Source organism: Engystomops pustulosus, chromosome 3, assembly GCF_040894005.1.
Source record: "Engystomops pustulosus chromosome 3, aEngPut4.maternal, whole genome shotgun sequence".
NCBI lineage: Eukaryota > Metazoa > Chordata > Amphibia > Anura > Leptodactylidae > Engystomops > Engystomops pustulosus.
In genome coordinates, this window is record NC_092413.1 from 193,964,868 (window position 1) to 193,980,457 (window position 15,590).

General features: G+C 41.9%; 1 protein-coding gene across 2 annotated transcripts in view; it reads right to left on the reverse strand.

Moving 5' to 3' along the window:
* The window catches only part of SH3YL1 (SH3 and SYLF domain containing 1), a 48,781-nt gene that overhangs the window by 13,445 nt on the left and 19,746 nt on the right, over positions 1 to 15,590 (reverse strand). The window contains exons 5-9 of one of the 2 annotated variants that reach the window (XM_072143477.1): positions 11,216 to 11,328; positions 10,181 to 10,309; positions 8,370 to 8,535; positions 6,356 to 6,416; positions 6,155 to 6,211 (exon numbers count right to left, since the gene is read on the reverse strand). In XM_072143477.1, the coding sequence (XP_071999578.1) occupies positions 6,155 to 6,211; positions 6,356 to 6,416; positions 8,370 to 8,535; positions 10,181 to 10,309; positions 11,216 to 11,328 (526 nt within the window). Of the gene's footprint in view, positions 1 to 6,154; positions 6,212 to 6,325; positions 6,417 to 8,369; positions 8,536 to 10,180; positions 10,310 to 11,215; positions 11,329 to 15,590 lie in introns of both variants that reach the window. The other variant, XM_072143476.1, reaches the window with a different exon arrangement.

The window sequence follows — 15,590 nt, forward strand, 5'->3', positions numbered from 1 at the left end:
ATGTACAAATCGCTGACCTTCACCAGTCAGAATCCCACAGGTAAATCCATCTTAAATCATTAATGGCGACATGAACCCCTTGCCTTGAATGTTGTGTTTCTGAACGCCATGTATTATACATCATTATCAGATAACACTTAAAATGCTCTCAAGCATAGCTCCATTAAAAGGGGTTTCCCCTGACAAGACCAAAGATAATCCAGATTAGCTTTATAGAATACTCTTCCCATGCCGGAGCAGGAAGGAAACCGTCTGTGCACACTATAAATAAAAAGGGATTAAACCAGATCAGCGCAACATTACATTTCCTAAAGCGGCAACATAGGACGGGGTATAGAGGGGGAGAAACAGAAACAACGTCCCTGGGAATTAATCGCCACAATATTCATCTCTTGATCGACACCACTGGTGGCCTGTGGATCCCAAACTGATATTTTTAAGGGCCTAAAAAAACAATGTTTAAAAAATATAATCTTTATATTTAGTTTTCCCTTTGTCCCATACACTTGAGGGACTGTGAGTATGCCTTGTTACCGTGCTTACGGGAAGTTAGACTTCCTGGTCTGAGACACTCCTATTGTCTCATCATTGGTACATGTTGTGTACAGCTGTGCTGTCAGGGGCACACCTGCCATGAGACGAGTTGAGCATCTCGCCTTAGGCGGTGCGCCTCCTGCTTGACGAGGGGGCGGCACCATGGGTCCGACACCATGCTCCACGCCGCCGCTGTATGCATTTCATACTACATGGTGGTATGCCGTATGCATGTTATACTACATGGCGGTACGCTTTATCTATCTTATACTGTATGGCGGCACGCTGTATGCATCTTGTCCTGACACTCCCTGATATATTACATATATTGAGGGGGTCCTCTCTATGGCTCGCCTCAGGCAGAAGAAAGGCTTAGTTCACCCCTGTGTGCTGTACAACGCAGATCTATCACTGAAGGGAGGTAGCTTTTATATTAGCCTAGAGGGTCCCTTAAGTTCTGAAAGTGATATATTATCCAAATGAACATTGATAACCAAAACAAAATATAAATTGAAGAGCTTGACTGTACCTGTCCAGAGGTTTCGGTGGTGGTCACAGGACCTGTTAAATCCAATGAGTGACCCTTTTGGACCCAGGAACAGCAAATGAATTGACATTGCATGGTCGGAGAAGGCCACTCATTGGCCAGAGCCGTGTGATCCCTGCAGCTTGTCGAAAAACCAAACCAGGGAAACCCAAGGAACCCAGAGCTGTGACTTTTTTTTTTCGTTTACCAAGACGAAGATATAAAACAGAACACGTACAAGAATGTCCAGAAATATTTATGATAATAGCACTACAAAAATCTTAATTTTTCCCACCCCAGCCCCGTAACATATTCCCTTTGCTGCTGAATTTAGACTATGTATCGGTTTAGTGAAACTGGTTATGAAGAGTAATTTTTAGGCTCTGCCTAATTCAGTCCTCTCCCATTACAGCAATATCAAAGTTCTGAAAATGCTGCAGAAATAAATTTAAAATGTATGATCTACCGTGACCATAAAATGTGAGCACTAAGAAATAAAATACACGAAACCGCACATGGATAAAAAGCAGAAAAAACATATTGAAATATTGATAACCATCTAATAAACGTCCCTTGGGATCGGACTAGATTTTCCCATTATATTACACTAAGAAGGTTATTCCTGCACCTGTGTTATTACAGGATAGGTCTTACTTTTAGCTACTGTGCCCCATGCGTTTTCCTGCTAGGTGAAGTATCACGGTATCTAGTTTCTCCCTGTGTTACCATTGTTCAGTTCTCGCTTTTAATAACAGCTGTGTTGGATGAAGACATCTGTAAAAAAAAAAGACTTGTACAAGATCATGACCTGGGCCGAATATCTCGTTCCTGACTGGTTACATCAGCTGAATCACATGGGCTGTCCTCCAATATTGTCCTCACATATCCTCCAATGGGCCCCATTACTGCATATAAACTCTAGTTTGGGTTAAGTTTCCCTGTTTTTTTCCACCAGATTCTGTTAATTTATTTTATGGATTTATAATGGGAAAAGTTTGGTAACCTGCTAATAAAAGTTATAGATGCAATAGTAGCCCATCAAGTGACTTAGCCTGAAAGGGTTGTCCAAAAACTACCACTTATCTTCTATCCCCACAAGAAAGTATACTTTTTTCCCCCATAGTTTATACGGTTGAAAAAAAGACACTTGTCCATCAAGTTCAACCAAGGAAAGGAAGGCATTGGATGAGGAAGGGATTTAGGGGAAACAATTCTATATAACATAACCATCCATGTTATTTAGGTGTAAAAAGGCATCTAGACCCTTCTTGAAGCTCTCTGCTGTCCCTGCTGTGACCAGCGCCTGAGGCAGGCTATTCCACAGATTGACCGTTCTCATAGTAAAAAAGCACTGTCGCCTCCGGTAATTAAACCTTGATTTCTCCAGACGGAGACAGTGCCCCCTCAATACTATTGTCTGCTCCATTAAACTTGAGAGCATGGGACAACCTTCCAAAAGCCAACTATTTTTTATTTTTCAGTTATCTGCGGGACAAATTGTATTTTCTAGCATCAGAATTTGAAGGAAATCTACCATGAAAATCCATCATGATTCACCAGGACACTTTCTAATAGATCCAGGCACCGCGACTGTGGTAATCTTCTTATATTTGTTATCCACGGCCTTTTTTCTTCTAAAATCAACTTTTAAAATTATGCTAATGAGCCAGAAGTGCCCTGAGGAACGTCACTACAAATGTGGGGTCCCCTGGCTAATCATAGCCATGGCTAGTTACTAGGGGCGTCAATTTGGCAGATTGGCTGTTCGCCCGCAATATGACAATATTTCTGGGTCAGGCGGCCAAACTCAAAAGCTGCCCGCTGGCATCTATGCAAGAAGAGATCATTAACATATGACTGGCTCATGTACTGACCTTGGAGTTATATAGATGACAGCTCCCTGGTGCTTCAACTTAGAAGTAGTAGTACAACTTTTACGGAAGTTGTAAAACGCATAGTAACAGGAAACAAAAGCACAAGATGGTTTACTTGGAGTGTTCCTTTAAGCATACAGTATGATCCAATTTCTCTACTTTGTGAATGTGATTCTGTAGAGCACTACTATCTTGTTTGGGTATTCGGCCATTGTGGGGGAGGACTGCGTCATCCCTATGGCTTTGTTTTGGCCCATGGGACATTTACCCTAGTAAGACCCAGATAGTGGGTGATGCAGATCGCGCAGAATTGTAATGGTTGAGTAGACGTTGCCCTTTCATAATGTGACTCTATGGAATTAGATGAAGTAAGTGGTCTCAAACTAAATGAACACATAAATGGGACGAGTAATAATAAAAGATAGATGAAGCACACAGTAAGGTTTGTCGTGGAAAGTTAAGCCGGGGGCAAAACCATTAAAAAATACAAATCCATTCCTCAATGGGAGAAGAGATGTTAATGGCAAATTATTAGAGGAGGGAATAAAAATTCTAAAACAAAGCAAATCTAAATGATAGCTAATTAGACTTAAATAACTCCCTCCGTATTCTTATATCTTCTGAGTCACAGCTATAAAGAGAGGTGAATATTAAGCAGAGCGAAAATAGCTCCGTGATCATCAGGTACAGAACAATTAGCGGTATGGAAGGAGTAAAGTGGGATTCTGGGGTGCCTGCCATGTTATACACAGACGAGACTTATCAAACTAGAAAATATAGTAACATCAAAAGCATCAGCTTCTATGTTAATAGAAGTAAAAGTTGTGCAATGTACAGTAGCAGGTCAGGTGTGCACAATATAAAATGTTGCATCAATGAGTTTTTGAATTGGACAAGGCTGGAGAGTTCTACACACTATGGGGCATATTTATCATACGCTAGTGCTCGTGCGCCAGCGTATGATAGCCCCGCCGCTGCATGTTCACAGCGGGATACATCAAGAGGCTTCTGCCTCTTGATGTATCGGGGCAGCTGGCTGCGCAGCGTTTATCATATGAAAAGTTGCCGGCAGCAGCGAGTGCGCAGGCGCGGGGACAGTAACGGCCCGCGCCGGCCCACTCCCGGCCGGCCACGCCCCTCCTTCACGCCCCACTGATGTGAAGGTGGCGGATCGGGATGGCGGATGGGGGCAAAGCTAGCAATAAGCTAGCATTTGCGATTATTTCAGGGCCTCTGCGCCATATCCCCCTATAGCAGTGAGGATAAAATTGTCATCAACTATGGTCACTAATATTTCAACAAAGTTTCCTTAAGTCAGTAGAGCAGGAGAACATCAAAAATGCTGTATTTCAACATATCCGCGAAAAATGCTTCTTTCTCCACATAAATTAGCTCCTTTCATGCCCACTCCCTGATAACATCAGTTACACTCATTCTACCCAGCATGTCAGATTACATGGACGTCTATGGAAAGGGAAGGGGCAGCAGTTAGTTCTCCACCCACCAGCTCAGTGAGAACTGACAATAGGAAAAAATATATGGCCATTGATACAAGTGACATAATGGAACACACACATTAGATTATTTGATATAGTTCTGTCTAATGCGAAAATTAGGAAGGGATGTTTTTTTTCTGATGACTATTTTTTATATATTACATATACACACATACACATATGACAGTGGACATTCCGTTTCTTTTTTCTTTTCTTTTTTTTAGTCATCAGAAAAAAAAATCCCATATTGCGCTTAGTATTGTGCCCAGGGGTCCTGGGTTCATCATCTGTATGATGCTTGTAGACTATTCAGAGATAGCCAATGCCACAGGTTGGGTGTCCTGTACATTGATGTGAAGTAGGATGTCATTACACAAGCAATTCGCGTGCACACATCCGACTATTACAGCACGTCCTCCATATAGTCTGTGCTAGCCCCCAATTTGATGCCGTGATCTTCCCCCCTTCCCCACAAGATGCTCTATTCCTCCATTCAAGACCACTATCCACTGTCCTCATTCATAAATGACCCCATCCATGTTATGTATGGGATAATCCTTATAAAGGATTCCCTCGTAAGTACTAGGCTGAAAATATTTGACATTTGCTGCTTTATACTCGTAGGAGGTGATGTAACAGAAAAGCCAGAAGGGGACCACCGGTGGGATTAACATATTTACTTGGTTTATAAATACAGCAGCTCAGATGTGGAAAAGACTGGGAAATATTATTCCGCTAATCCTCAGCTGAATTAAAGGGATTTATGGGGGATGCCTTTTAGATGTCTATTCAGTGTGAGGCTATGGCTTATATAAAATATGCTTCTATTATCCCCCTGTCTAGGATTTCTCATATGCCCACGTGCCAGGCCAGGTGCCACTTTTGGCTGTTTAGTCAATTATAGACTATTGATTCAATCACCAAGATTTATGTATTGAATCTCCGACTTTCTTGAAAAATGCAAACCATATACCTCATTGCTGCTGTGCAATGTCCTCCCCTACAAAGATATCGTCCCTGTCTAGATGCAGGCTCCACCTCTGAACCCCGTGCACAAACGTTTTCGGTTCTAGTTTTTTGGAACCACAAAAAAGCGGAGCAAATAGACTCCTATAGACCTTAAAGAAATCTACCATCACAATCCATCATGATAAACCAGGGACACTTACTCATAGATCCAGACACCGTGACTGTGGTAATCTTCTTATATGTGTTATCCAGGAGCTCCTTCTGGGTGGCGGTGTTAATGTAGCTTCACATGCTGTTACATGGTTTAGGAGCACTTCTCCCATCCCCCTGCCTGAGGATGCAAAGGAAATGCCCCTGCACAGTGTAACAGCCTGTGAAGCTGCAGAACGGTGGTGGATAAGCTACGATTCCCAGAGCTCTTCTGGCTCATTAGCATAAATTTTAAAGTGGATTTTAGAAGGAAGGAGACCCTGGATAACAATTACAAGAAGATCACCACAGTCACAGTACCTTGATTTATGAGTAAGTGTCCCTGGTTTATCACGATGGATTTTGATGGTAGATTTATTGAAGACCGGCTGCGCATCTCTCCGCTTAACTGATCACAGAAAGGCAGTCAGCGGACCCCCGTTCTCATCACGCAGGTCCCAGAGGTTGGCCTGCATCTATCTATGTATTAAGGAAACATCCTGTGGATATGTCAAATATTACACGAGAATAACCCTTTAAGCAAAATTCAGCTTGCTTCTACTCACGTTCATTCATGTTGTAGCTGGAGAGGTCGGGGTAACTTCTCTGTGTAGGTCTGGAAGCTGAGAAAATAAGAGATATTACAGTTTTAAAATATTCATGTATCCTGGAAACACTTTAGAGTTATTTCGTGAGGATTTAATTGTTTTTTAAAAAATGCAAAAAAAGATATTAACCATTTGATGTAGAGAAAACCTGATCCTGACCTTCGTAGCCATTTCCTGAGGTGTAAGAGCGCGGTCGGCTGGACTTCGCTGCCACCTCTTTCTGCAGGAAGAACAACACGTCAGAGAAGGTTACACAATGGATTAAAGGCTATTCATACATTACAGTATATAATACAGTATAGCCTGTGCATCACATATAGGGCCAACAAAGTGCCACCAAGACAAAACCAAAACCTCTGCTGTGAAGAATATGGACAAAGCAAAAGTTTTCCCCCAGATAAGGGGGAAGGAGACATCACAGACACAGAAGTAAAAGCACCTGCTCCAGCCAGTTGTCTTACAGGCAGATGCAGAGAGAAAACCTCCTGCTCCAGCCAGTTGTCTTACAGCCAGATACTTAGGAGGATGAGAGGTGGGGCTTCATCTTATTGGAGCAGAAAATTTAATTTTTAAGTTATACTAAACAAATCGGATCAAATAATGTCAACCATCAAGGCAGGTAGCGCTGGGAATTTATTATTATTTCATTTTCTTTCATGTATTTTTATTTAATATATTCAAGGGCATTTCCCGCTACATACACTTTTTCCTTGCCCAAAGGATGGGGAATACCTAAACTACCCTGAGGTGTGGGGGGCACACAATACAGTTCAATACTATGGAAGAGCTTCTGGGCTCCTTGTTCTAGCATTCGGATTAGAGATATGCACGATGGGGCCCACAGATGTAACTTTAATTGGGGCTCCAGACACGCCAGCCTTGCCTATATGATTGTGCAACTTTTACAAGATTTACTAAATATGGTCACCCCTACAGAAATATAGTGGGAAAAATTTGCAAAGCTTTACTTAATTTTTACTCAATTTTTGCTTTAAACATTGGCTTTCATTATGTGTTTCAAGAAAGTGGCTTCAAGTTTTACACACTGCTCCTAAATTGAACCAGAATTTTGTTCATAATACACCAACGCAAAATTGAATTATGACTCTTAAATACAGTAAGTCCCCTACTTAAGAACACCCGACTTACAGACGACCCCAAGATGTTGGCAATTTACTCTACTTTAGCCTTAGGCTACAATAAACAGCTGTAACAGTTATTAAATGTGTCTGCTATTAAGCTTTATTGCTAGTTCTGCTGACAAACCAACATTTTTAAAGTCTAATTGTCACAGAGACGAAAAAAAAGAAATTTTGGCTCGAGCTACAATTATAAAGTATACAGTTCCAACTTACATACAAATTCAACTTAAGAACAAACCTGCCTGTACTGGAAACATTCCTTTAGGCATAAACTTAAAATAAATGTACAACCAGGTTCAAATATCGGAAACCAAGCACATGCAGGTGCCTCCTCCGATGGGATCTACTCTTCTTTTAGCTCCTTAAGCCCTTACATTTTTAAGAAAGGGGCCTTTACAATGATGCCAATGAGGGGATCTGTCGTCTGATAATTCTGCACACCTCTGTTCAATCCTACTGCTCACAAGCCTGCAGAGAGGTGTGGACACTTATCAGATGACGGAGCCCAAAGCCCTTCAGGCTAATTTGCATAATTTTAAAAGCTTTTTTTTGCAAAAATTAGGGAATAAGTACCTAAAAGAACAGCAGATCCTGCCAGGGGGGCCACGCGTCTGCATGTAGGTGTGCTTGGTTTACAATTTTCGATACTGGTGGAAAATTTCCTTTAAATATGACAAATTCAACCCCACTTCACTCTGCAGCTCTAGAATTTCTCTATTAGGTCATCAGAGATTCCTAACATTTCGACTCCTCTTTTGGCAAGATTTCTACACAGATCAAGTAGCATCCATCAGATTAGATTATCAGTCTAATGATAGAGAAGCTCTCAGTAGTTTACTCTGGACATCAGTTCACAGCAGTAGGAATCAAAGAACTCAAAGATTGGATGTGATTAGGCCTAGGATAACAACTTTATGATAAGTACATTGGTTATACTAATAAAAAGTAAAATTCAACATGAACCATTTTCGGTCAATGGTGAGACAACTCTAAGACCAAGATGTACGTATAAAATTTAATTTTTTCAGTACCTTTCTCGGTTCTCTCAAAACTTTTCTTCTGTTTATATTCTGTTCCTCATTTTCATATTTTTCAGTAAAAGAATCAAGAATTTCATAAAGTTCCTCAGCTAAAGCAGGGCGGGGAATTTCACCAAACAAGATCTCATACGCCCGGATGTCCTCTTGACAATAAAATCTGTATTGGAAACCCAGAGCAATTTTTAGGCAATACAGGGAATCATATCTGAATAATTAGCAAATTTGCATATAAGGAGAATACAGAATATAATAATGTGTGGGGTATTTATAGGAGAAAAAAAAAACCATGTTCGATATAGGAATGGAAACACTAGCTGGGAATTCGGAAGAAATGGATCTTTAAAGCAACACAGTGTCTTTAATATTGAAAGTGCCTTTAATATTGGATGTATAGCAGCACAAAGCAGGCCATTACACTATGCAGGAGCACTTTCCCCCACCCACTGTGTGATATTAAAGCAGCAGAAGTGAGGAGGAGACAGTGTAATGCTCTCTGAAGCTGCAGCACAGAGGAGCTCTGGTAATGCCCACCAGAGCCCTTCTGAGAGATTCACAAAAAATAGGGAACATTTATATATTCTACCTAAGTGGGTTAGTAGTTTAATGGGACTGTTACACTGTCTCCCCCCCTGATTCAGCAGCACTTGTGCAGGGAGGATTTCCTGCTGCATTTTCAGTGCTGAGGGAGCAGGGGGAGAGACAGACAGTTTAACAGTCTGTAAAGCCAGATCACAGAGGGGCTAGGGTAGCCACTCAGGCTCAGTTGCATAGTTGTAAAAGTTGGTTTAGAAGGAAGGAAGCCATGGATAACAAATATAAGAGATAAGTGCCCCTGCTTTATCATGCTTGATTTTGACAGTAGTTTTCCTTTAAAGGGGTTCTCCAGCAATGAACAAGTAAGCCCCTAGGATAGGGGCTAACTTGCAGATTGGTGGGGGTCTCAGTGATCGGACCCTCACCCCGTTGTATCCCCATCGTCGTTCAAGATGTAGAGTAACTGGCCGCGCATGCACCGACTGCTCTATTCATCTCTATAGCACTAATGGAGGTTGCTGAGCGCCATACTCAGCAATCTCTGTCAGCGCCATAGAGATGAGTAGAGCAGCCAGCACATGCGCAAACAGCTGCTTTGTGCTAGTCGAGATATAACAGGGGTACAAGGGCCCCTGGTGTATATAGCTGGAGAACCTCTTTAAGTATGAAGGTATATACTAGGACAGTATAACGGTATCTTGCCATCAATAGTTTGACAAAGTTTTTGGATCCTTAAAACTGATATCCTTAGTCAAACAAACCTTGTACAAATCTACAGTATAAGTGAAAATAAAAAGAGATTTATAATAACTAGATATATAAGACACTTATTGCTTTCTCTTCCTAAACCCTTGACTAATTCTCTTGTGAAAGTACATAGAATTTAAAGGACATCTACCACCAGGATGAAGGACTATATGCAAATGAGGGGCTCCAGGCTCTATTAACACCTATGGAGCTTGGAGCCCCGCAGGCTCATTTGCATACAGTCCTTCACCCTGGTGGTAGATGCCCTTTAAAGGAAAGATGGGGGAAGGAGGGAGGTTAAGCAAGAGCCGCTATTCGGAGAGGTCCCCACCTGCTGCTAGTCTCCACAATTATAATAAAAATGAAGCAATAGAATCTACAGAGGGAAAAACTGATAAAAAATGCAGATTGCAAGTCACCAAGAGGCCAGAATATCCCAAGCCCTCAGCTGCACACTCCAAAATAATGTTAAAAAATATAAAGTATTTTACAAATGAACATGGAGTAAAATCTTTACTTACTTGCGATTTGTTTCCTTTCGTTCAATTAATCCAGACCCTTCCAATGATATTCCAGCAAACAGCCCACGTGACTTGCAGTACGTATAGACGGCTGCCGAACTTCTAATTGCCACATCTCCCTCCAGATTTCTATAAATATATCAAGAAAATAGGATTTAACGGGAAAGTAAGTAAAGCCGAAAGGTGTGAACGAGAGCTGCGCCTGCACTGCAACCGGACAGCCGATACACTACATGGTGGCGATGTATTGTTCCGGCTGGTCATAATGGGCCCCAGGGTCACAAGCACACTGACCATGGATGGTAATGTTATAAAGGGGACCAGATACTTGTTTAAAAGTATATGGTACAAGGTCACAGTATATATTGGCTCATCAAATGGGCGCATCATTCATCCAGACAAGGGTGCATTCTCCAGTTAACTATCTGCAAAGAATCCCCAATTAAGAAGTTGGAGGGGTAGGGGAATGGGTCAGGGAAGAGATGGGGGTAAAGGTGAGGGGTAAACAAGAAAAATTATCGTCTGATTATTTAATAGTTCAGTTACATAAATATATATAATGGATATTTCCAGCTTGAAGTGAAATAGTCACCAGGAATGTCAATCTGGTGACAGGTTCCAATAGCCTATCCTACGCCGATTTTAAAAATGCCTTCATCAGCACTCTCAATCATTTCAGGCGTTTATAAGACGGTATTTCACATTACCTGGCACCCTGCCAGCAGAGTGCAATGAGTCCTGGGGGGGAAGGCGGGCCTCTCCTCCACACTCAGGCAGCTCCCTACCCACTTCCTGTCATGTGTATTGAGTAGGTAGGGGAAGGAGAGGAACGGTGTGGAGTAGGGGGAAGAATGCACACAGAGACAAGCACACACAGGCTTCAGTTCGCCCCCTTCCCCAGGACTCGCCACACACTGCTGGGAGGGAGCGAGATAATACACAAGGCACAGAAGCCCATTGAAAACACATATCAAAGTAGACTTTAAAAGGTCACCCCTCCCTCCCCCGTTGTAGACTGTTGTATAAAGCCTTTACCTTCCAAGAGGTCCAATAGCCACTGTGAAGTTTCCTCCTAGAGTCAGGTTCCCCCCTTTGGCAAATGCTTCAACTGCCCTTTTGTGGTTCAAAATAATCACTAAATCAGAGACCTGTATAAAGATGAAAAAACATGAAGCCTTCAATAGAAGGTATGACCCAAGTATTTAAAAATCAGTTGAATAAAAGACCAGACTTCTCTCCAACTTCTTGTGGTGAAAAGTAGCATTGTACTTATAATGATGGGTTATACAAAGAGGAAGCAGTCCAGTTGAGACAATTGTTTGACCTAATTTTCTCTTAAAGCAAACCTGTCACCAGGAATGTGAATTTCAGCCGGTGACAGACTCCCATGGCCTATGCGATGCAGATTTTAAATATGCCTTTTGAAACATTTCAGTAGTTTATGGAAGTTTAATTCACAATACCTGGCTCCCTGCCAGCAATGTGTGGTTAGTCCCGGGAAGGGGGGGGTGGCTGCAACCTGTTTCTCCTCATGAATTCCTCCTCTCCTCCACAACACTCCCCTCCCTCCCCTGCATGCACAGTGCACAAGACAGGAAGTGGGGTGCTGCATGAGTTAGTGATGGGAAGTCCGGCTCTTCTTAGCGAGCTGACTCATTAGGCTCCGCTCACTAAGAAGAGCCAGCTCTTTTGGCTCCTGAACAGCTCCCTAATAAATATATAAAAGGGAGCCGCAGGTCAGCGAGTCACCCCACACCACACCACTTTTAACTTGATATTATCAGATTAAATGGGGCGTGGTGAGCCGCTCAGGGCGGGGTTTGGTGAGCCATCGGCTCACTGAGGCTAGTTGGCTCGCGTCCTTCACACGAATTAGCCGGCTCTTTGTGCCGGCTGGTTCGCGAACAACCCATCACTAACCTGAGTGAGGAGGAGAGGATACTGAGACACAGGCACATAGGCTGCAGCTGTCCCCTTCCTCCAGGACTCACCGCATGCTGCTGGCAGGGAACAAGGTAATGTGAAATAACGACTTATAAAAAAAAACTACTAAAATGATTCAGAATGATTCCTTTTAAAATCAGCATAGCATAGGCTATTGGAACCTGTCACCAGCTAAACATGACATTCCTGCAGATAAAAAGAAAAACTTCCTGAGTTTATAACTATTGTAAAACTTTGAAGCTATAAATATCTAGTAACTGTATACAAGGTACCGTATTTGGCATAATTTATTACAAAAAAGCCCCCAAAACTAAAAGAACTCCACAACTAATGACAAAAATTGTGATGTTCTGAAACAAGGGCACATGACAAAGCCCATAACTTTACAATGGTCTAATTATTTTTGGAAAACACAGCAGTTTACGTCCAAAATGAATTTGAATTATAATATGTGGCCCAAGTTGGTTATGTGGTTTACTAAATTTATACACAACCTTTGTTGCCGATAGTCACCCATTGTGCGGAATTTTTTTTTCTGTAGCCTTTACAGAAAAACGAAAGCACTGAAAAATAATTCAGCCGATTGTTAAGAGGCGCCAGCGGGGGGTGGGCGCACGGCATAAATTTTAAGTCATTTAGTCAAAATAAATTTCTAACCATAGAATAGTTGGTTAATGTGGCGCTGGGAAATCTGAAGTTTTGTCAGGAAATTTAAAAACATTTTGAGAAAGTTTTAGATTTCTAGATTTGGAAATGTCAGGTCCACCAAATAGATTTTGGAAGACAAAAACACATTGCTAGAATAATAAAGAGACACGACGTGTCATAGGGTATTAATGTTTTGCACAGGGTGGGTGGACAAGAACGTCTATGTGCTCAACTCAAAGGGCACCTACCACCAGAATGAAGAACTGTATGCAAATGAGCCTGAGGGACTCCAAGCTCCATAGGTGTTAATCCTGGTGGTAGATGTCCTATAAGTGAGGGTTGTGGCCTGCTGCATCTGCTGTAGGCCAGTCGTGAAGGTAAGAGGCGGGGGGTGGGGTTGGGTTTTGGTGTTACAATAGTATGGGTAGATTACGAAAAACACAAATCTTATCATGATGCGCTTCCACCGAAGTTCCAAATCTCGGATATTTATTTAAATAAACAGAACGTTTCGGGAGAATACTACTGCCTTCTTCAGGTCTAATTCAGGAGAACACAGTAGCAGGTGCTCATATTAACCCCCACATTGTCCATTTCAAAACACATTTTTCATCCGAATTTTGGACCTTCTGTGGAAGTGACAGAACACCTATGCCTTTCCTAATCTACCCATACTAAAAACACATTACTTACTGCAACCAAAGAAACGCACTGCAGTCAAAACCACTGAAGACAACTATTATTGTAGCTGTATGTTGGATAAGGACACATGGCGCAAATTATTAAAGCACAAATGCAGGGCTTTCAAATCTACATATAGTCGTCTTAGACCCCCTACAACTTTTAAAACAGGTTTTTATCTTTGCCCCCAAATCACACATCCGCTTGACATTTTGAGATGCGGAAAGTGAAACCTCCACCAAACATTAACAATTAAAGGCAAATGAGTTGGTATTATTCAGAAACCATTGTGGCACGTATAATAAACTGCAGCCGAAAAACTTGGGGGATAATGGTGGAGGGTAAACTTCATTGAAGTGATCAGAGCCAGGCAGCTGCTGATAAAGCATTAAACTTGGGATGTATGAAGAGAGGAATAGATTCTCATGATAAGGACATAGTTTTGCCCTTATACAAATCCCTGGTCAGACCACACATGGAATATTGTGGACAGTTTTAGGCACCAGTATATAAAAAGGATATAGTAGAGCTGGAACGGGTGCAGAGGAGAGCAAACAAGATTATAAAGGGAATAGACAGGGGGCATCCTCTACACCTAGAGCAGAGACTGTTCTACCATCACCATAGACGGGGGCGTCCTCTACACCTAGAGGTGAGGCGGTTCTACCATCACCATAGACAGGGGACATCCTCTACACCTAGATGAGAGGTGGTTCTACCATCACCATAGACAGGGGACATCTTCTACACCTAGAAGAGAGATGGTTCTACCATCACCATAGACAGGGACATCCTCTATACCTAGAAGAGAGGAGGTTCTACCATCACCATAGACAGGGGGCATCCTCTACACCTAGAGGAGAGGAGGTTCTACCATCAACATAGACAGGGGGCATCCTGTACACCTAGAGGAGAGGAGGTTCTACCTTCGCCATATACAGGGGGCATCCTCTATGCCTCTTGTAAGAGCAGTGAGACTGTGGAACTCTCTGCCGCAGTAGGTTACTATGGCAGATAATTTGTACACATTCAAGAGAGGCCTGGATACGTTTCTTGAGAGCGTGGCTGGGCATTTTAACCAGACACCGACAAGGGGACCAGTGTCCACCCCGGCAATGTCCACAGGACCAACAAACGGCAAAAAACACAGCGTGTTTGAGGCCCATAAAAGCCACTAATTTGTGTGCATATAGCCTTATAATTATAGCATTTTTCCTTCCAATGAAAAATTGTATACTTGTCAGATATATTCCTCAGAAGCAAAGAAGTGGGTGGAGCTTATCCTTGTCGTGTCTTTCCCCTAGAACTAAGTCTACTACATACTACTCTCACTTCTCACAATACTATGTATTCTCTTATGAAGTAGCTCAGTGCTGACCGAGCGGCATGGACATTATAGACACAGACAAAAAATTAGGTGCAAAAAAAATGTACATGAATAACCAGTTATGTTCCCGGCATCGAATTTAACCATATATGCCAGATACTGTATATATTTACCAATGTAGTACACCAAAGGATTATTTACCAGTGTAGTGTAATACACCAGAGTATATTCATTAATGTAGTGTAGTACCCCAGACTATAGATAGCAGTATAGCGCCTCTTGTTTTAGGACCTGGACCATGTGGAGAACACATGACATTGCAAAGATCACACAGAAGTGTGCAGGATAGAGGATACATCTCTGTCACTGAATCTTATTGGTAGGACCTCAGTGATCAAAGTCCCCCAAAATGACTCTAAAGTAATAACATAAATTATTCTGTGCAGCTCAGTAACAACAGACGATAAAAGTGCTAATAATTGAGAATATCTAAAAAAAAAAAAAAAATCTGGCCACCCATCCGGCATTTGTCAATCAAATAAGATATTAATTTCGGATGATTCGTACATTGAACTTCCGCATGTTACACTCCTTCAATTAATTTATATAGTCAACATTTCACACCTAACTAAACACAGGGAATGCAATTTTGGTGTTATTCTTGGAAAAATCTAAAAGTTTTGTATTTCATGAGTGATATTGAGATGATATCCTCCAGTGATTAATATCCAGCTCCCACTTTTTTCTATAATCATAAAAAATGTAGAGGAACCTGTGCCACAGAACTTTTACCCCACTGAAGTGAGAAAT